At 39.2% G+C, this 20634-nt stretch overlaps 1 protein-coding gene across 1 annotated transcript; it reads left to right on the plus strand.

Annotated features, from left to right (window-relative positions):
- The first annotated feature begins 167 nt into the window (after window positions 1-167).
- On the plus strand, window positions 168-14487 carry RPS6KB1 (ribosomal protein S6 kinase B1). Its single transcript, XM_074593919.1, has 15 exons — window positions 168-388; window positions 3687-3736; window positions 4795-4915; window positions 5264-5332; window positions 5758-5905; window positions 6544-6601; window positions 7555-7655; window positions 8619-8709; window positions 8906-8996; window positions 9297-9404; window positions 9701-9763; window positions 10607-10684; window positions 12298-12405; window positions 13008-13120; window positions 13690-14487. Exons 1-15 carry the CDS (start codon window positions 317-319, stop codon window positions 13925-13927), a joined length of 1509 nt encoding a protein of 502 aa, XP_074450020.1. The 5' UTR covers window positions 168-316; the 3' UTR covers window positions 13928-14487.
- The last annotated feature ends 6147 nt before the right edge of the window (window positions 14488-20634 follow it).

The following is a 20634-nucleotide window of genomic DNA, read 5'->3' on the forward strand; positions in this document are numbered from 1 at the left end:
TGCGCTCCGCGCACGCTCCGTGCCAGGAGCGAGGGGGGCGGGCGCGCACTGCGCAAGCGCGGCCCCAGCCCCGCGCCCGTCCGCCCGGCGCCGTCCCTACTGCGCATGCGCACTGCGGCATCGGCCAATGCCCGAAGGGGTTGTGCGCCTGCGCGGCGCCCAGAGCCGGGGCGGGGGCGCATGCGCGCTGCGGGCCGGGCAGCCGGTGATGGCGGCCGTGGCGGAGTTGGGGGGTGCGGGCCCATGAGGCGGCCCAGGCCTCGCGCACCCAGCACAGCCAGGAAGGGGCGGCGGCGCCGCGGCTCGCACCCGCGCCATGGCGGGCGTCTTCGACATCGATCTGGACCAGCCTGAGGACGCGGGTTCGGACGAGGAGCTGGAGGAGGGGGTGAGAGGGGGGAGCGCGGCGCGGGGAGGGAGCGGGAGGCCGTGGCGGGGAGCGGCGCCGGGGGCCAGGCCTGAGGGGAAGGAGCAGGGAGGTGGCCGGGGGGCATCTCGCCGGCGGCCGAGCCCGGCGGGGCCGCCGCGGAGGCGGGCGGGGGCCGCGCTGAGGCGGAGCGCGGCGCCGGCCGCCGCCCTGGACCGCGCAGGTGAGGCGGCCCCGGCCGCGCCCTGCCCGGGGAGAGCCCGGGGAGGCTCCGCGCCTGGCCCGGCCCCGGGAGGCGGCCGGGGAGTTGCCATCCGGGCGAAGAGAGCGCGGAGCAGGCAGCCGGCGAGCAGGGTTTCCCCGGCGAGGGCGGGCGGCCAGCGGTTGCCCTCCGGCGGGCGGGGGCTGCGCCCGACCTGCCGGAGCTTTTCCCCTTGGAAGTTTTGCGCTGGATTTCCCAGCACAAGTGCCGCAGCGGGGTTGGGTTTGTTGTCTTTTTTCTTTTTTTTTTTTTTCTTTTCTTTTTTCCTTCTCGTCACATGTTTTAACGTCAGTGCGGAAACGCTAATCTTTCTGGAGCTGTATAAAGTCGTTGCTCTAGCGCCAAAATTAAAAGCAGAGCTTTAAAATGCTGCGGCAGACGTCGGTATGGATCAGCGTGCATCTCCATCTCATGCTTCCACCTTGTAATCTGTAGTTTGTCGTTTTGTAACATTTGGATAGATTCTGTGAAGGTTTTGGGGGAAATTTCTTATGAGATCTCTGTTTATATTTTTCTAGTGCCACTGTTGCTTTTTTATATTGCTTTGTATATTAAACATTTGCTATTGCTTAAACTGCTACTGCATTTATTTTTTGCCGTTTAAATACTAATGACGTTGGAGTCTTTGAGATAACCAGATACTCGGTGCCACAGTTGGAATACCCGCACTGCATATCATCTGTAGAGATGTTGTTTGACAGCTGAAGGCTTGAACGCTTCTCAACCTGCAGGAAAAAGCACTGTCTGTCACCTCAATAATCAATAAAGTACTTGGCTTAAAAAACCACGTTGCTTGCATCACGCTGTTAATGTTGCCAAGAACAGGCTCGAAGGGGAGGGTGGCAAGAAAGTTGAATTTGTTCTCGCTCACGTTCCAATAATTCAGCCTTAGAGAATAATTTTTAAAAATTCATTGCTTATTGTAGATTTTTAAAAATTTCTGTGACTGAAATTTTCATGGCAGAACTGTGGACGTGAATGCACGTTGGCAGCCTCATTTGGTTCTCAGGTGCCTTTTGGAAAACAGATAAAGGAGGATTAGAACAGACTTGAAATTAAAACAGAACTGGAAAGCAGGGGATGTAAGAGCACGAAAGGAGGGAAAGCGTCAGGAAAGTGTAAAGGGAAAAATGTTTTGCTGAGAGTGATGTCTGTAGGTGTTGTGCCTGTCTTACAAGGATCAGAAAGACATTGCAGGCAGAGCAGTTGGGATCATTGAACTGGACGTGTGCAGGGTGTAAATCCTGGACTGTCTTGTCTGGTCTCTGTGGTGGTACCTGCTGAAAGCCTGGTTGTAGCAGGAGCAGATCAGCTGGAGTTTTGAAAGGCACAGTCGTTCTAGAAAATCTGAAGGATTGTTTAAATGGAGTGTTTACTCATAAGCCATAGGGTTGTTTGCATTAATTATTATGGAGAAAAAAACCAGCCTTAATTTTTGTGTTTGTAATAAATGAAACAATAAGTATAGGCTGAATGACTGCTAGCCTTCCTGCCAGAATACCGTTGCATTCCTTGGTTTTGTGAAACGAGAAGAAATCCTGAAGGTAGCAGAATGGTGTCTAAAGTGAATTTTGCTCACGTTAATACAGAGAATGAACAACATAGTTCACAGGGGTGAGAATAGCGTGTGTAAACTTTGCCAGAACCATTGAGTAACTTGGGTTGTTGTTCTAGGAACGTGATGGGTGTTTATTCTCTGTGTTTGTTGAATTTTTTTTTAATTCGTTTGTTGGCATCTAAAGGTAGGGTCAAGGGCAGCTTCAGTGGGTTTTATTGTGAAAGAGATGTCAATAAGCAGGATTTCTCTAATAAATGTTATCAAGAGGACACAAGCTAGCAACTCTGTGACCTGGAAACGAACTTTTGGACTCCATAATTGCTTGTGGTGCTAGTAGGTGGAACCAGGAGTTAAATTCCCGTTTAGATCGCCCACCAAAATAAACCAGCCTCTCTAAACTTTTAAGTGGTTTCGAAGCTATTGAAAGTTTCTGTTTTTCTCTGGTTAGTGTTTTCACGTATATAATACTTAAAAATGCGCTCCTTGGCCTCTCTGCTTTTTGCAGGTCTCTGGATATTTATTTTTTTTTCCTTCTGATTCTCTGAATTTCACATGTCACTCGATATATCGGTATTCAGTCTGTAGATTCCAGGCTGTCTCTCACTAACTTGTAGTTATTATTTTACGTACATGTTTTTAAAAATAAAAATGTGAAGGTATAGTCTAAAGCTCATTAGAAGCTTGCCCATTAAATTCTATTTGTATTCATTCCAGCTGTCTGCTTGGTTTGCACTTCTTTTGCCATGTAGAGCCACAGTTATAGGGACGTATTATCTTGCATAAGGGATCAAGTTGAAAATTCTTTGAAGAAAATTCCGCTTTAAAATTGAACTGTGTTCTTTAATGGTGACTCGTTCTGATGTTGAAGTGCTTGAGCTTTCTTTAATAATATTTGCATGCATTAATTTATCTGATTATTGTTCAGAAAAAGTTATTTAACATCAGAGTAAAGCTTAATTCTTTCATTACTACTGCGATTTGATTATTATCAATATAGACTGATGAAACCTCTCAGTGGATTATTTGTTTCTAGTGCATATGAATTTCCGTTCATCTATTCACGTAATTTTTACTATTGTTCTAATTTCCATAATACAGTAATAGGATTTAAAAATTCATATGTAAGAGCAATTGTAAAAAAAAAAGTAGTACCTTAACATTTTTCAAATTCACTTGGTGGTGTGTGTAATCGTTACCTCTAATATTAAAGTGATTAACGATGTGTCAAGTAAAACAGTGGTTCCATGTGTCACTGCTTGAGATATGTGGAAGCACCGCAAATCTTGCACAGAATTTTTTAAGATTTCTTATCTTCTGCGGATAATTATTCCTGACCTTTAGGCTTATTTAATTATATAATATAAATTACAATGATATATATAACTGTATATATATAGATATAAAATTTAGAAATTGTAAAACACATCAGTGCATTTATTTTAACACTGCTTTTTTTCTGTTGTTATAATTAATCTTCCTTTTACCCCTCCCATCCCCAGGGTCAATTAAGTGAGAGCATGGACCATGGAGGAGTTGGCCAATATGACCTGTAAGTTGCTGCTAGAAAATGTTCTGTACCATTCATGCCAACTACATATGACTTCTAATTTTGTCACATTGTTAAGTTAAATAGAAAATTTTGTCATTCTTGTTCAATTTTGAGTTGTTTCTAGTCGTTTCACTATTTCTTCACATTAAAATTTGTGAATTGTATCTTGAAATAAAATAATAATAATAAAATAAATTCTGGCGAAACTTTCTGTTGTCTTTTAATCCTTGTTTCTCCTAACGTTATATATTGTGCTTGAATAATGTCTGTAATAACCGATGTAATGCACTGTCTGCAGAACATTGTATGTTCTGTTCATTTTATAAAGGCTGCGGTTGCAGATTTGCATAGCGGTCTGGAGCAGATAAGAATTCAGAGGTTCTGATTTGAAGTTCCCGAGACAGCTACCTTCAGTGTTACTTCATTTATAGATTTCCAGATTGTTCATCATACCGTGTTGTGAGAAGAAAGCAGGGATAGTTAAAACAGTTCAGTTACATTGACTTTGGCAGGATCAATCTGTTAGCCTTTTGCAGAACTGCTGCATAATTTAGAAGCATCATTAAATTATGGTTCAGTCTTTTGTGGCATGTTCAGAGTTGTGAGACTTACTTTTTTACAATGTTTTCTGCAAGATATATAAAAGTCTTGCCATGACCGTTGGGGCTGCTGAATGTGATCTGAAACTTAAATGCACCTTATGGCCTTGCTTTTGTTTGAGGTCTTGTAGGAATATCTAAGTCAGTTAGAGGCTTTGGTCTTTTAAACTTGATTCTGGTGTAATACAGAGATTTATTATGCATTAAAATGAAGGAATCTGAAGGAAATCTTGATACTATAAATCCCCAAAATGTGAGGTAATCTTTTCTGTGCAACTTACTGCTTTGCACACACCCAAATAAAATTTCTGATGCTGAGAATTCTCCAGATCTCCAGAGCAGTCATTCGGTTATGTCAGATAGAGTGTATGCTTTTCAGGAAGTAATTTGCTTGCTTACTTTCATTTGATCATTTTTGAGTATCAGGTAGTCTTATATTCTTGTTTCGGTTTTATCCAGTGGCATGGAACATTGTGAAAAATTTGAGATTTCAGAAACTAGTGTAAACAGAGGTCCAGAAAAGATCCGACCAGAGTGCTTTGAGTTACTGCGCGTACTTGGCAAAGGTGGCTATGGAAAGGTAAGGAACTCTTTTCTACAGAGGTAAATCCATTACGCTCAAGGCGGTTAAAGTGCTCGCTTGCCGCCTCTTCCCATCCTGTTTTCTGAAAGTTCGTTCTACCAGGAGGGAACCTCAGGGCTGCCGAGGTTGGTGTCGTGGGAGCGAGGTCACTGGCAGAGCCTCGCCAGCTGGTGGCAGTAGAAAATGTCCCAAACTGGTTCTGGTTGAAATCACTAGCCCTTCTCCTTCAGGCAGCCTGGCAGTTTGTAGGTGATCTCATCTCTCTTTCGCAGAACTTTTGTTTTTAACTTAAAACGGCTAACGCGGTCATAAATACCTGATTGCTTTTGTATTGGTGTTGTGTAGGTATTTCAAGTACGAAAAGTAACTGGAGCAAACACCGGGAAAATATTTGCCATGAAAGTTCTTAAAAAGGTAACCTGAATGTTCACGTTTCACTACTGTCTGAATCTGAAAAAAATCTTTCCCGCCCTTTAGCTGTTACAATTATCTAATTACATAATATACCTAAAATTAAACTTTATCTGTGATATATATACCATTGTTATCTGGGTACAGTTGGAATTATAATTAGTCTTTAACTAAATTATTTTGTATGTGTAGTTCTTAGCAGCTAATTTAAATAGCTCAGGAGATGCCTTCCATCCTAAATTATTGTGTGATTCTATGAAATAAATAGATAATTAAATTTCCTCAAGAAGCCTATCGTGTTATGTATATATTGTGGTGAAATTTTCTTTTTCTTTTATTATGTTGCTGAGTCATACGTAGTGTTGTGATTTATAAAAGTCTGCCTTGTTTAGCACGTTCTTGTGCTCACGTATCTCTGCTTTTTGTAGGCAATGATTGTAAGGAATGCAAAGGATACGGCTCACACAAAAGCAGAGCGGAATATACTGGAGGAAGTGAAACATCCCTTCATCGTAGACTTAATTTATGCCTTTCAGACTGGTGGAAAACTCTACCTCATCCTTGAGTATCTCAGTGGTCAGTATATGAAATTCTGTTACCTGCTTCTTGGTATCTTCCGTAACTGACAATTTGATTTCTTTCTCTACTGATAAAAGGCCAGCTAACTATTGGTGTGGTGTCTTAAAAATGTAAAATAGGTTAGTATTAAAAATACGTAGAATAACATAAATAGACCTTCTAATTCAATATAATAAAGATGAATGAAACATAAAATAGTTATTTTTCGTGATAGTACAGGAGAGGAGACTTGTAATTCTTTTGTGTTACACTTAGATCCTGTGCAGTCATACGCAGTACCTGAGGCTTTAGTCCTGGCAGGTTCTTTGCGAAACAAGAAAGCGTTATCTTTATTTCAAGCATAGGGAAACTGACACAGATTAGAAGCAATTTGCTCAAGTTATAACAGTAGGAAAAAGACAGAGACAGAAATGCTGTTATCTTTTTCAGCATGCTGTTGTGATTTCTTTTGGCATTTCTTTAGTTGATAGAATTCTGAGAATAACAGAATAGTAAATTCTTAGTTCTTTTTTATGAAACAACTTTCTGCGGAGCAGGACAAAATACCTGCAGTTTTTCTAGAAAATAGACTTTTGACTGACTAAATATGATAGAGTGTACTTCAATAGAGAATAATCTCATTTTTCTTATGACAGGAGGAGAACTATTTATGCAGTTAGAGAGGGAAGGGATATTTATGGAAGACACGGCTTGGTAAGTGAAACTATTACCGTGAATTAATAGGCTTGGGTTTTGGTTTTTTTTTTTCCAAGTGCTTAAATGGTATATTCTGACTTGAAAAACTGTAACTACTCACTCATTTCATAGTCTAGTGAAAAGAGCAGTTAACTGGTTTTGGGAAGACGTATGTGTTCTGTACTTACCAGTTTGTGCCAGTCCTACTACAGAAGCAGGTCCATTGCTGGTTGCCGAGTGAGGTCGTATTCCACAGGGTTGTGGTGAAGGAGGTGCTTTGGGTGTTGGAGAAAAAAGGCTGTGAAAGACTTGCTGTAAATGCACTTTGTTGTTGTTGTTCTTGATCCGCATGCAGTTTTACCAGCTAGGTACAGAATTTCCAAGTCACTGTAATGGCTGTACTCTAACGATCAGATGTGTGACATGGTAATTCTAATGAAGGAGAAAAAGCCCTTTGAGTAGTGATATTTTACTTATAAACAAGTTGAAATTGTCCCTTATTGATTCGGCTTCGCACAACTGAATACGGTTGTATCTTTCCACAGTGCATGCTGATAATGCCTCAGAAAAGCTTTGATGGGGCTGTAATACCATTCCACAGATGGCACTCTGGCTGTGCCAGTTACCTCCTTACTTTCATTTTTTTTCCTGCAACTTTGCCATCTAGATATGGTAATACAAATTGAAGCATATTTCAACGCTAACTGGTAGATTTCAGATTCCTCCAGATACATGCACGATAAGATAGCTACTGAACAGGTAAACCTAATGCTAATGGCATAATTTCGTAGTTCATCTGTATGCCTTTTAGCAATCCAACCTCAAAGGCATCATTGTTTCTCTCATTTATTCTCTCGTACACTTCTAATGATACTTTCAAGGAACTGTTGCTATGTACGTAATAGTCTTAGTGCTTAAGATGCTTTGCATGATTGAATACATCTAATTTTGTGGCATACATTTCCTTTCAGCTTTTACTTGGCAGAAATCTCAATGGCACTGGGGCACTTGCATCAAAAAGGAATTATCTATCGTGATCTGAAGCCAGAAAATATCATGCTTAATCATCAAGGTAGAAATATAATGACAGTTACGTTGACAGTCATTTGAAAACAATTCTTCAAAGGTCACAACACTTCACTCTTACGTGAATTTCCTTAGAACAATGGCATGTTCATTATCACTCCTGGTATAACTGAGGAATTGCCAAAGTTAATTGCTCGCCCTTAAACACAGCTTCTTCAGATTTAATAGGCCATAGCAAGCTCCCAAGTTTCACGGGTATAGACACAGGCATTTTTTGAATGGTTGACTTGCTATTTCTGCAGCTCTGGAATTTTTTTTTTCTACGGGGTCACTGTAAAGGACATAAAGATCTGTGTCTTCAGTGTAGTATCAGTGACGTTTTGGCCAATGGCGATGACTGAAGATGTTAGTTAGGAAAAGCGATTTAGGTAGGATGCCAAATCTCCTGTAGCTGAAATGACTTGTCTCGCTGTTGACGCTTTACCTGACAGTAGTAGCAATTCCTGAATGCACTGTTACGTTGAGTGTATGACACTGATTAGTCTGGCAGTCCATACCATCTCGTATTTTCGTGTTATCTTAAACCACTTATTTACTTAGTCTAAGGTTTTATACTGAATTGTTCAGGGCACTTCACAATTTCTTGAAGGTTATTCTCTGAACTTTGAAGCAAGCAGTAAAATTCACTAGCCCACTTTCTTATGTGAACGATGCTCTACAATCTTTATGTTTAAATACATTTGTCTATAAGTGAATGAGTTTTGGTTGTTTGTCTTGTTTCTCTTCAAGTGGCAATGCTTTCTGATGCAGGTGTAATGCAGAGGTTTTACCTGTAAGCGTGATTACCTCATTCAGTTTTATAGCTGTATTGCTTTGTCAGACCATTGAAGATACCTGGAAGTAGTTCAGAGTTATTACATATCCGTGTTAAAAACTGCTATTTTTTAATGTTACTTTATACAAATGTCAGAATTCTGGCAAGTCATAAATTTTATATATTTAATTTCAGGTCATGTAAAATTGACTGACTTCGGATTATGTAAAGAATCTATTCACGATGGAACAGTCACACACACGTTCTGTGGAACAATTGAATACATGTGAGCTGCATGATGAAATAGAAAAGTATTACTCTGGTCTGGGGGTAATGGCTAAATTTTGCCTTTTTTAACTGATGGTTCGTATGTTCAGTCACTTAGGGAAATTTTACTTGATAAATGTGGTTTTATTTGAAAACTAGTAGTCAGTATTAAACTTGTTAAAATACTTTCATATTTTCAATTTTTCTGATTATAGGGCCCCTGAAATCTTGATGAGGAGTGGGCATAATCGTGCTGTGGACTGGTGGAGTTTGGGGGCATTAATGTATGACATGCTGACTGGAGCAGTAGGTGCACAGTTATAATTGCATGTATTTCTCTTCATAGCTTTTGTAGTTACCTGTATTCTAATTCAGTTGCGTGTATAAATACATTGTATATATACAGACTGCAAGTAACAAATAACTAAAATACAGCTGCGCTTCTGTTGACTACAGTCGTGAGCTGCTCTCATCCAAAGAGTTATTTGGAAGTCCCATTTGCAGTAATTTTATCTGCTTTATAAATTACTGACGTGCGTTCTGTGTACACAAATAAGAGACCTGAACAAGTCCTATTTTTCCTCCCACTACAATGGCGCTTTTTAGCCTCCTTTCACTGGGGAGAACAGAAAGAAAACAATTGACAAGATTCTCAAGTGTAAACTCAACTTGCCTCCCTACCTCACACAAGAAGCCAGAGATCTGCTTAAAAAGGTAGAATTTTAATGAATGTCAGTACTACGCGTGTATGTAGAAAATAGAAATATAATGATACTACTATGGCTATTGAGTCCAAGCTTGTTTTATTACTAAATAAGTCGGTCTTGGTTTGCGTGGTACAGAAGGTTATTTTCCTTGAAAATACAATTGTTTTCTAACGAATGCAGATTTTTCTGATTGTTCTGTATTCGTTCTGCATGGTATTCATTCAAATGATGATTCGTATCAGAGCTAGTCTAGTCATAACAGCATAACTAACTTCGCTTTTTTGGATGTTATTTCTCATTAAGCTGCTAAAAAGAAATGCTGCCTCACGTCTAGGAGCTGGTCCTGGAGATGCTGGAGAAGTTCAGGTAACTTTCTCTTAATTCAAGAATTCTTAAATTACCTCATTGAAAATAAAGCAGCTTTGAGGGTACATCGAGGAAGGAGAGTATGTCTGTCTTGAACTGTAATGAGCAAAAAGGCAGCCACACGTGACAGCTGATCAAAATTTGAATGCTTTAAAGCTTAACAAAAGCAGCTGTCTATCTATTTGATAATTTGAGATTTGGAAAATAACATTTATTCTTTAGCTCTGTCTTCCAGTAGGTCTGGAACTTTTCTCCTAGTTGCACAATGCTAATAGTACAGTCAGCCATATAAGAGCAATGATACTCCCGCAGTCTGATGAAAAATCTGCCAGCCCTTGCATTTACTGCAGCTGTTCCAAGGGAGAATTGTTGTTAGTTTGCATTCAGCGTTGCGTAGTTAAAAGGTACGGCAGAGGCCTAGTTCCTGCTGCTTCCAGCTTGACTTTACTTGTGGTGAGATTAACAATGTACTAGAGAGTTCTTTTTATTTCACAGTTCTAATAACTTGTTATTAATAGAGTGGGTTTTCATTATTTTTAGAATATCTAACTTTTGAAGTTGAAAAAATGTTGAGGTATTTTGCATGTAAACTGGCTGTTTCTAATACTTTCAAGGAAAACACAGTAGGAACACGTGTTGTCTGACTTGGAGCTATGGTATCACTTTCCAGCTCTTCCAGCCACTCTGCTGTAGCGCTGCAGAATATGTTACACTAGACCCATATGTGATTTTGCAAAGGAAGACACCACAGTGAGGGTCTGAAAAGAACATGCTTAATTCTCAGATTTCTGTGATTTATACCCAGAAGGCGGATTATGACTGTGCTGTTGCTAACTCTTGTAGGCTCACCCGTTCTTCAGACACATTAACTGGGATGAGCTGTTGGCACGAAAGGTGGAACCTCCTTTTAAACCCTTGTTGGTATGTACTCGGAATGCTGTGAGATATTCCTCGTACGCTTTTAGGAAAGGTTTTAAACAATGTGGAATCTAAAACTTTGAAACGCACACTCTTATGAACTGGAGTACCATCGATTTCTAGTACTTTAAATAGTTAAATGCATCAACTTTGGTTACTAGTTCTCAGATTTACTGTTGTCAAATTAAAGAGAGAACCTACCTGATGCAGATTTTTTTTTTCCTGAGAACTGATGCTATAACAGCATTCTAAAAAAAGCTCTTTAACTCTGCACACAGTATGAAATACCGTCTGTCATGAGCGCGCTGTTCTGTCTTATTACTCTGTAGTCATGGTACTCATCCCTCACTAGAATAGGATCTCACTTTTTTTATGTGAGAAGGTGGCAAAAATCAGCTAAAAGCTGATTTAGCCTTCTGTTAATTCTTCTGCGGGAAGAAGGTTCTGCTTCAGTTTTAGTTCCTCCTGCTTTTAATCTGGAGGTTAAACAGACTCACAAGTGCAGTTGTCTCCGAATTTCTGCTTCTAAGCATTGTACAGTAAGTCAATACTTAGTTGAAACTAAGATGATAAATAGTTGCTAAGCAAAAGTAAGTGAAGTCACCTAATTAAGCATGTTTGCTTATTGATATTTACAGTGCATCTTGTGCATTATAGGCAGTAATTAAATTTTATCTCAAACCAGTGATGTGATGAATAAGCCTCTATTATCCTATCTTACATTTTGATGCTGTGGAGTGTGTCTCTTTTTCCCTCTGCGTACAATTAGCTACAGCAGCAACGGGTATTGCCACCCCAGTAGCTCCCAACTGTGAGAAATCTCACTTTAAACTGACTTAGGCATCACTAATGTCGAGCATACTACAGCAGGGGGACCTGGACCTTTTTTCCCCTCACCGTTCTGAAGGATATTCAGAGTGACACAAGACTGATATTTCCAAACAAATGATCTGAAGATAGTTTGGGGTTTTTCTGTTATTGGCAGATATTACGAAAGTTACTTGCACACACCGGATGGTTTTTGAAAATGTGCTTCTGTGACTGCATGAAGGCCTGCACAAATGAATACATACTGCCTTTTCAGTTACACTTAGGAATTACAGAAGGGATCTTGGAATTATGTCCGTTCTTTCAGTGAATTAAACAATATTCTTCATAGTCACTTATTCCAGAGTTGTCCTCTATCCCTCACAGTATAAACACTTTTATATCTGCAAAAATGGGATCAAATTTTCTGGAGAGGCTTCCAAAAACTAATGGTTGCAACGGTTCTATGCTGGTTGTGACGAGGGCTGAACTTGCAAAAAACTGGCATTGTATTTCTAAAAGTTTTTATTTGTAATTTGAGAAATTTTTTTAAGGCATCTTTTTAATTTGTGTTCCTTTTTGATCCATAATTTTTGCCCCTCCCCCTTGCCTTTATTTCTCAGTGTCAGTGCCCATAGTGACCTCCCACTGGCAGCGACAGGATTCCGACACCACTCCAGGGTTTTACTACAGCAGAGCTCTGCCAAAAACCTATGGAATGAACTCCATCCAGAGGCTACACTGATCACCGCTAAGCCATTTGGTTGATATCTGTAATATAAACCCTTAATCATTTTGTTTTTGCAAAGCAATCTGAAGAGGATGTGAGCCAGTTTGACTCAAAGTTTACACGTCAGACACCAGTTGATAGCCCAGATGACTCTACTCTCAGTGAAAGTGCCAACCAGGTCTTTCTGGTAAGTGAGCCAGGGACGAGTCGGGAGCTCTGGGGAGGTTTGTTGTGTTACTTGCAAACAGCAGGGCATTTCAGGTAAATTAATTCTATTGAATCTTAACACCCGATACTTGAAGCAAACTATTGTAATTTTAAACACACATTCCGCAACAGGTTTGAAACGCCTAAGGGCTTTGAAAATACTTAGTTCGATTATTGCTGACGCTTTCTTTATATAGATAAAACACCCAGCAAATGTTGCTTACTTTCTGGAATGTCAGCATTCTGATTCAGAATTGCATTATGAACCCTGAACATGTGATTGCTTTCATAGTCATGCAGAGAGAACAATGGCCATTCTATAGATCAGAATTAATTAAATTGAGCATGCCCGTGGGAATTTGTGATCTGAGTAGAAATATCTGGGGTGTGTAGGCACTCGGCTGAGGAATTCCCTAAAGTCCTGTTGTTTGCTTCAGGAAGTGAGTAGAAGTTCATATGTCTGTATTTTACTCTCCTTTTTTATAATTCTCATTTCCTATTTCATGACAATCAGAACTGCACAAGTGCTCATAAATGTAAATCTTGCCTTTGAGTTACAATACATTCATTCCTGTTTTGCAGGGTTTTACGTATGTGGCTCCATCTGTACTTGAAAGCGTAAAAGAGAAATTTTCTTTTGAACCAAAAATCCGATCACCTCGCAGATTCATAGGTAGCCCTAGGACACCAGTCAGGTATCTTTTTTCTTTTTTTTTTTTTCTTTTTTTTTATAATACACTTTTTTGGCAAGTAGTTGAAATAGATCTGCACTAGAAATAAAAAATGCGGCCTTTCTTCTCAGGAAGCCCATCACTTCCATTAGAAGTGCAGCATCGATCGTATTTTACAAACCACACTATTAGAGACAAATCTATGGTGTTTGGCAGCACAAAAAGTACTAATTTGCTTTTGCTATTCAACGCTGATACAGCCTCACAGTCTGGTGACTTTGGTACACCATTCCACTAGAACTGTTTCAGAACATCCTAAGTACTTATGTGCCGCTAAAGAATCACATTAGTACAGCAAATTCCTTCTGCAGTCACCTAGAAATATATCCTCACTACTCAAATGAGAGAATTTTACTTTACAAGAGACGGTGGTAGAAGCTAGAGACGGAAACTCTCTCAAACTTGTGGAAGTGGAAGGAAGAATTATGAATGCTTCTCAATAGGCGTTTGAGTGCAGCTTCCTGCAGAGTAAAGGACGTACCTTGGTGCTGTGTGTATCTTCATCTCTGATTTTTATATTTCTTGTTTTAAAGCCCTGTAAAGTTTTCCCCTGGGGAATTCTGGGGAAGAGGTGCTTCTGCCAGCGCATCAAATACTCAGACACCTGTGGAATATCCAATGGAGACAAGTGGAATAGAACAAATGGATGTGACAGTCTGTGGAGAGGCCTCAGCACCGCTTCCAATCCGGCAACCAAACTCTGGGCCATATAAAAAACAAGCTTTTCCCATGATTTCCAAACGACCAGAGCACTTGCGCATGAATCTATGACAACACCATTTTTTTTAAGCCTTTGAAGGTGGAAAACAAAGAACGGACATAAGCCCCCTTGAAGTTGAAATACGAGGGCTTGTATGGTTTACTTTTAAAAAGTGACAGTATCAAAGAGTCAGTCATTGCACAGAGCGACTTGGAAAGCAAAGAAAAATGGATTTTTTTTTTTTTCTGTCAATCAATGGTGCATAAAAAACTTTAGAAAATGGTATTGCAGAACTCTAGGCACATCATCTAACTGATTCGCAGTGACATCTTCTCACCTTATCAAGGATTTTTCAGCTCGATAGCTTGAAACTGACAGTATTAAGGGTCAGGATGTTGCTTCGGAATCACTGGTCTAGTCGTGAATGTGTCAAGGAGGGTTAGCCCTTTCACTAGGCAAAGTATGAAATGCCTATATGCTTGCGTCTGAGGAATAATTAGCATGGAAGCTTGGTTAAGCTGTTTCCTACAATGGGGTGGAATCAAAGATGAAAGATAAAATTAATTGGTATTTCACATTCAAAACTTAATGAGTTTTTTATATATATAAAAATATATATTTTTCAAATAGATTTTTTTGATTCAGCTCATTATGGAACGTATCCCAAAATTAAAAATGCAAAGTAATTGGTTGCTGTGAAGAAAGTAAAGGCTCTAGTTCTGATTCTTCTCCTCATGAAACAACAAATCAATAAGCGAATCACTCAATGACCAGCTTGGCAATGTGGGGTGGGAGAGAACTGTTTCACTTGCTTCCCCAGCTGAAATACTTGTTCCTGCAAAGACAAATGGATCTAATCAAACGGCAATGCTGCTATGTTCTAGGCTTAACTGGAAGCCACGGGCTCACATACGTGTCCTGCTTATTTCATCCTTGTCCTCAGCAGACATTTCACTGGGAAACATCACTTCTGTATACGCTAGTCCTTAGATGGAGACAGCCGAATATGTTCAGGTTCTTACCCATAGAAAAGATCAGGAAAAAGTGCATCGGAATTACACGGTCAGTGGAAACATATAGGAAACATCACAGGAAACATATCCAAATTCTACCTAATATAAGGAAATAAACCTTTTTGTAACCAGTGGGTAAGAATTTGAGGATTTCTTTTTTTAAAATAAAATTTTGCTGATGGGAGTTCCCTGCCATTATACATTTCTAAATTTATCAACATTTTTTTCTATGCTGAGGCAATAAATTTGCTGATTGTATGAGAAAAGTGTTAAATGGCCTTTCAGTGAATGTCTTCCACAGTGGGTCAGAACTTTAGCAACTTAATTTAGGAAACATGTTCTAAGGACACTATTTATGTTTTTGAAATTGTCACAATCTGTACAAATGACTTACAGGTACAAAGAATAAAATAAAGGTAACTTTACCTTACTTAAATACTTCCTGCCTTAAAGAAAGCATTTCCATGAACATAGCTGGTGAAAGGGTTAATATCTGCAGAGCTTTACACTAGTTAGAGTGTGTATGGTGTGTGCGTGTGTGTGTATATGATCATGCAACTGCATACAAGTCCTGTCACTTTTTGCCTGCCACGCGTTGCATTATCTTTAGTCAAACTGTGCAAAGTCTACTTCTAGCGTTTCACAACAGTAGGGATTTTTTGATAGATTCTGCTTACTCTGTGTATACTGAATCTTTTTGAGCCATAGGATCCAAGCCATAAAACTCTCTAAGCAAGTTGAATCCAATTAGTGCTGTTTTCTAAAATTCGCAAGGCAGAAGGATTCATCGATACCTTCTTGATGCTAACAAAGAACCAACAAAAAAGATGGTTATGATTGAGCAAAAATGAGTTGGGTTTTTTTTCTTCCTGATAAGCCTTTTCTTGGAAAATATTTTTTTTTTTTTTTATTTAGTTTTAGAAGGAAAATCAAGTTACTTTATAGCGACACAAATTGTACTGGAAGATTGCCATTTTTCATTTGGCAATAGGGCCACTGGTGACATGTTGTGAAACTGAAATCAAAGTGCTCACGCGTGTTTGTATTATGCATATTTGCAAATACGCAACACTTCAAGCAGTGCCTCTCTCTGCCCCTTGTTAACGTCGGTTTCCTAACATGTTTACTGAATATAAAGGAACTTAGTTTAAAAGAAAAAGAATTTTTTTTTTACTTTTGAGGCAGATCTCTCTTGGTCCTAGTTACAGCTAACAGTTGCTTTTTGGTTGGCTGGATATAATTGTCCAGTAGAATTGGTTAAATATGGCTGGCAAGAATGGCAAGAGTTGTTTGTCTGAGTTCACTGATTAATTACAGATACAATTCATCGGTTTTAAAAGCAAATTTCATGTACTGTCAATGTTTCATCCCATAGATAAGTTTAATTCCCTACCATAACTGTGAAACTTCTGGAGTGTGACTCAGACAGCAAGCACACACTATGCAATATGGTTTATCCTGTATTTATTTGTAAAAATATCAGACATAGATCCTCTATATATATATAATAGTGTCAAAATTACTATTCGTGAACGATAAGGGGAGTGGAGTTCTAGCTCCTGTCTGGCTATTTCAGATAAGTGCAGAATGCATTGAATATTGGAGAGCTTAACAAGTGCTTTCTTTTGTTCATTTAAAAATGTCTTAAATTTTTCATTAGAGTATAGAATCTTATTTTTTTTATTTTGTACAAGCTGCGCTTTTTTAATTATAATCACTGAAAAATTCACTATAATTTGATTTTATAGGATTTTTGTAGCATTACAAAAATATAGTAAAACTGAGGTTAATACCTGTTGTGGCTAACCATATAAAAGTATTAAATCTTAAACTTGAACAAAAGTCATATTTTTTTTTACTAGATGTTAAATAGGGGACTATTTTGTTCTGCAGGTCATTATCACAAAAGGTTTATAGGTCAGCTGTGTTACCAGCAGTTTTTCTTTTCCCATTTGATGCAGAAACTATTCTGGTATAAGATATTCAGAATTTCATAATTTTTCTCTGTGGGAGTGATGCATACATTTGATGCCATTCGTGTACTAAATTGTAATTTTGGGAATGCTGGAATAATTCCTACCAAGACTGTCTTAATTGTGCCATCTGACATTTGAATGTCATCCTGGTATTAGCTCATAATAAAAGATAAAAATAAATGAGTCAATTGTTCTTTTGAATATCCCTTTTTTTTTGGGTCTTGCTATCTAAAAGCTGAACTGCTGGAGAACATTTAATACTTGAGTCCACTCTAACTATACAGTGGATGTTTACTTTGGGTCTCTTTTCTTTTTAATATTAACTCCCAACCTGCTCTCACTGTTAAACAAAAAGTGCATCAAACATGGAGGGAGACTATTCTGTTGTTCTTAGGGCAGATGCTTGGGTTTGGGTTGTTTATTTAAAATTCTGTCTCTACAGCAGGGCAGTTGCTGTTTCATTTTCCCAGTTTAGAGGGAAATCCTTTACCCTAAGGGGTAAAGGAGGAGGAGAAGTTACTAAGAACAAGGCAAATTACTTAAATATTCTTCCTGCGGATCCTTGATGATATGATATACTGTATGCAGCTCCTATGTATGAACTTCTACAGATTGTTCTCTTCTAGATTAGCTTGGCTTTGTAGCTGTCTTCAAGAAACAAACTTCAGCTGCCTTAGTAGAAATAAAGGTAATCCCTATTCTGTTTTTCATCTTTCACAGTTTACTGGAACTAAATGCGCTCAACTGCTGAATAAGATGGATGTGAATAGCAATTAAATGCAAATTTAAACATATGCTAATCCAAGTGACCTATTTTTATTTTTTTAAGGAAGTAGGTAGGCCCTAAGTACAACTGTGGATCTAAATCATTGTCTTTCATGACAGCTTTGGAGGGAAAGGGAGGGAGGGAGGAGGAATTCCGCTTAGGACTTAAAAGGACCTGACAGGCGCTAGTTCTGGTCGGTCTGTCTTACCAAGGGCTGGTACCTTCGCCTTGGTTCTTGGTCTCTTAAAAAGTGGCTGTTGGTTGCCATTTGTCATCCTCTTCTCTGTTCTGTCTCCTGCAGAGTCAGACGGGTGCTGGGTGTCTGGGTGTCTGGGTGTGTGGAGAGCAGGGCAGCCACCCTGGCCTGAGTGGGCTTGATAAGGAAGAGTCGCATCTTACTAGCATGATGCTGACAAGCGGATCAGAGGGGATGTCATTCATGGATGTAAGTTACTCACTTTTTTTTCCCCTCTCTGTAACCAAGATAAGAATGATTTGTTTCATTTATGAAGTGTAAATCTAAACTGGTTGATCAAAATCTCTTTTTAGTGCTTTGTTTTTTAATAAACTGTTTGATAATATTACTGGTTTGGATAATTTTCACTGGATCTTAAAGGAAAAAAAAAATCATTAACAGGGAGAGAGAATAAAAGAGAAATTGTTCCCTGGTCTATCTCTACTAATATTTACCCTTATTCTAGTAAGGTGTTGTTACTACTATGTGGTAGACAAAGGCCAAAGGATCAGCAATAATCCAGGGTTGACTTAAAGCATTGACGCCATGTTCTGGTGTGCTCCATAAAATACTCTTGGTGAGCTTTACAGGTCAGGTGACACTGTGTAATACTTCTAAATTAGTTTCATATTTTTTACTAATAATACCAGCCTTGGTGCCTTAATTCCTCCATGTACAGTATCTGTATCAAACTACATATAGAGATAAGTAGTTTATAAATACTTTTGTTCTACAGCAAACGAATATTTAGTTCAGGTTAATTTCTTTCAAATTTCCCTGTGTGCTTTGAATATCTATGTGTAAAGTGGCACATTTCTTGATCTGTAACTACCTTCCTAGATCACCTTAGATCCCTCGGTCCAAGCTCTTGGTCTTGACGGACCACTTTCCCTTTGTGCTGTCATAGATCCATGATTCTGTTCTGTGATTCTCTGAGAGAACGGCAGACGTCCTTCTCGCTGTTTCCTGCTGCGTGAGCAACGGGGCTGTTATTTACTCCTCGTGGGGATAAGGCAGTAAGAAAGTGTCCTTGTTACACTTATTTCTCAGATCTTTTCCCTTAGTCAGCAGGGTAGTGGCTCTGCTTTCAGGACAAGCATTTGTATTAAGCAGCTGGTGCACCTCGGAATCTGTACCTTCCCAGTTAATATTCCAGGAATGCACTAGGTGATTTAGACCTATTGTTCTAAAAGATTTTTGAAAGTCTTGTCACGGAGTAGTGGAATTCTGATGAATGGCTACCCGTTACTGGTAGGCAATGAATTTAATGAATATTCAAGTTTTAGGAAGTGCATTTCCTTGCTCTAACGTCATGTCCAAGTCTAATAAATTTTAGTTTATATTTTCTCTCAGAGGATTTTTGAATTAAAAAGTGATTAAGCTGTTGGTATTAGCATTTCAGGAAAGGCTAATTCGGGATAAGTTACAGTTTTTGTTTTGGACAGTATTTTAGAAAGGGTTGGTTATTACATCTGCCCTTATAAACTGTGTATTTGTCTTAGTCATGCATTTTACTCACATAAGCAAAGCTTTTCTTATAGGTGTGATTTGTTGTCTAAATTAAATAAAGCGCTCACATTCTTTACACAGTACTCACACACCACCCGTATGAAGAAAAAAACCTTAAAATACTTTTTAGGTAAACTGTATGTTCATGATTAATTTTGGGACAGTCTAAATATGATTGTGTAACTAAGTGAGCTGCCAAAGTCTCCATGGGCCCATCAGAGATGTAGAATCCAACCTTAAGCTCCCCCTACTCTTTTTTGTTCCTTGCCTGATTCAGTTCCTGTCCATCGCTCAAGGGTTCTGCTGCAGCAGCAGTCTGAATATCAGCACTGATGAAAAGTAAATAACAAACAGTTCTGATCTTGTATGAACTTCAAATGCAAGCTAAGGCATAGCTAGATCTCTGAGGAAACAAAGAGCAGCTTGTTCTGACCACAGTGGAGGCACAGGCACAAGCCCATTACAGCCCAGCGCTGGCTGTGGCCAAGCTCTGATTCTTCCTTGCCACCCTCAGGACTGCTCTAACACCACTCAGCTGCACAGTCTCCAAACTAAGTACCTCACCTGCTGGGAAAGGCTTCCGTGAGAACCAGTCTCTTCTAGTCCCATGAGTTTCCAATTACAGATTTAGACGCTTTTGCCTGTTTGCTTTAAGCTGGAGTCTTTTCCCTCCAGTCACTCAGATACCATAGTGGAACAATCATAGGGCACGTTTACTCTGAACTGCAGTGAACTTCAAACAAAAATACAATTAGCAAATACACAACATGCTATAGCAAAACCCAGGTTGAACATAAAATGATACCTCTTAGCTTGAATCTTCCATCTCATTAGATTTTTATTCTAAACACGAAATTCTACTGGTGTTACACTTTTAGCTGTACCTTTAAGGGTGCTCTCCCATCATGCCCTGTCAGCCCTATAAATCTGGCTGTGTCAGCTGCAACTTTACAGTCCTCGCTCTGCCTGGCCATTTGACTTGCTACATCATTCATCGAGTAAGTGTTTAAGTTTTTCATTCTGGTTTTTCCCTAATTTAGAAGTTTCCTAAAGGTATTCAGTTAAGACAAGCTCAAGTTAATGGCAACTCAGTTTAACTTTGCTGTAACAGAATAATTTGAGTGGTTTTTTTTTTTTTTAGTCTTATCTGAATAGCAAGGTGAAAAAAGACAAGCAGGAAAAAAAAGTAAGATTGCAATAAGTTAGCTCTATAATTAGCATAAAGACTAGTCATGAATAAGTTGTAGCATTTGGAGGCTTTTTGGTTTTCAGAGACATT

The sequence above is a fragment of the Larus michahellis genome, chromosome 7 (genome assembly GCF_964199755.1).
Source record: "Larus michahellis chromosome 7, bLarMic1.1, whole genome shotgun sequence".
Classification (NCBI taxonomy): Eukaryota; Metazoa; Chordata; class Aves; order Charadriiformes; family Laridae; genus Larus; species Larus michahellis.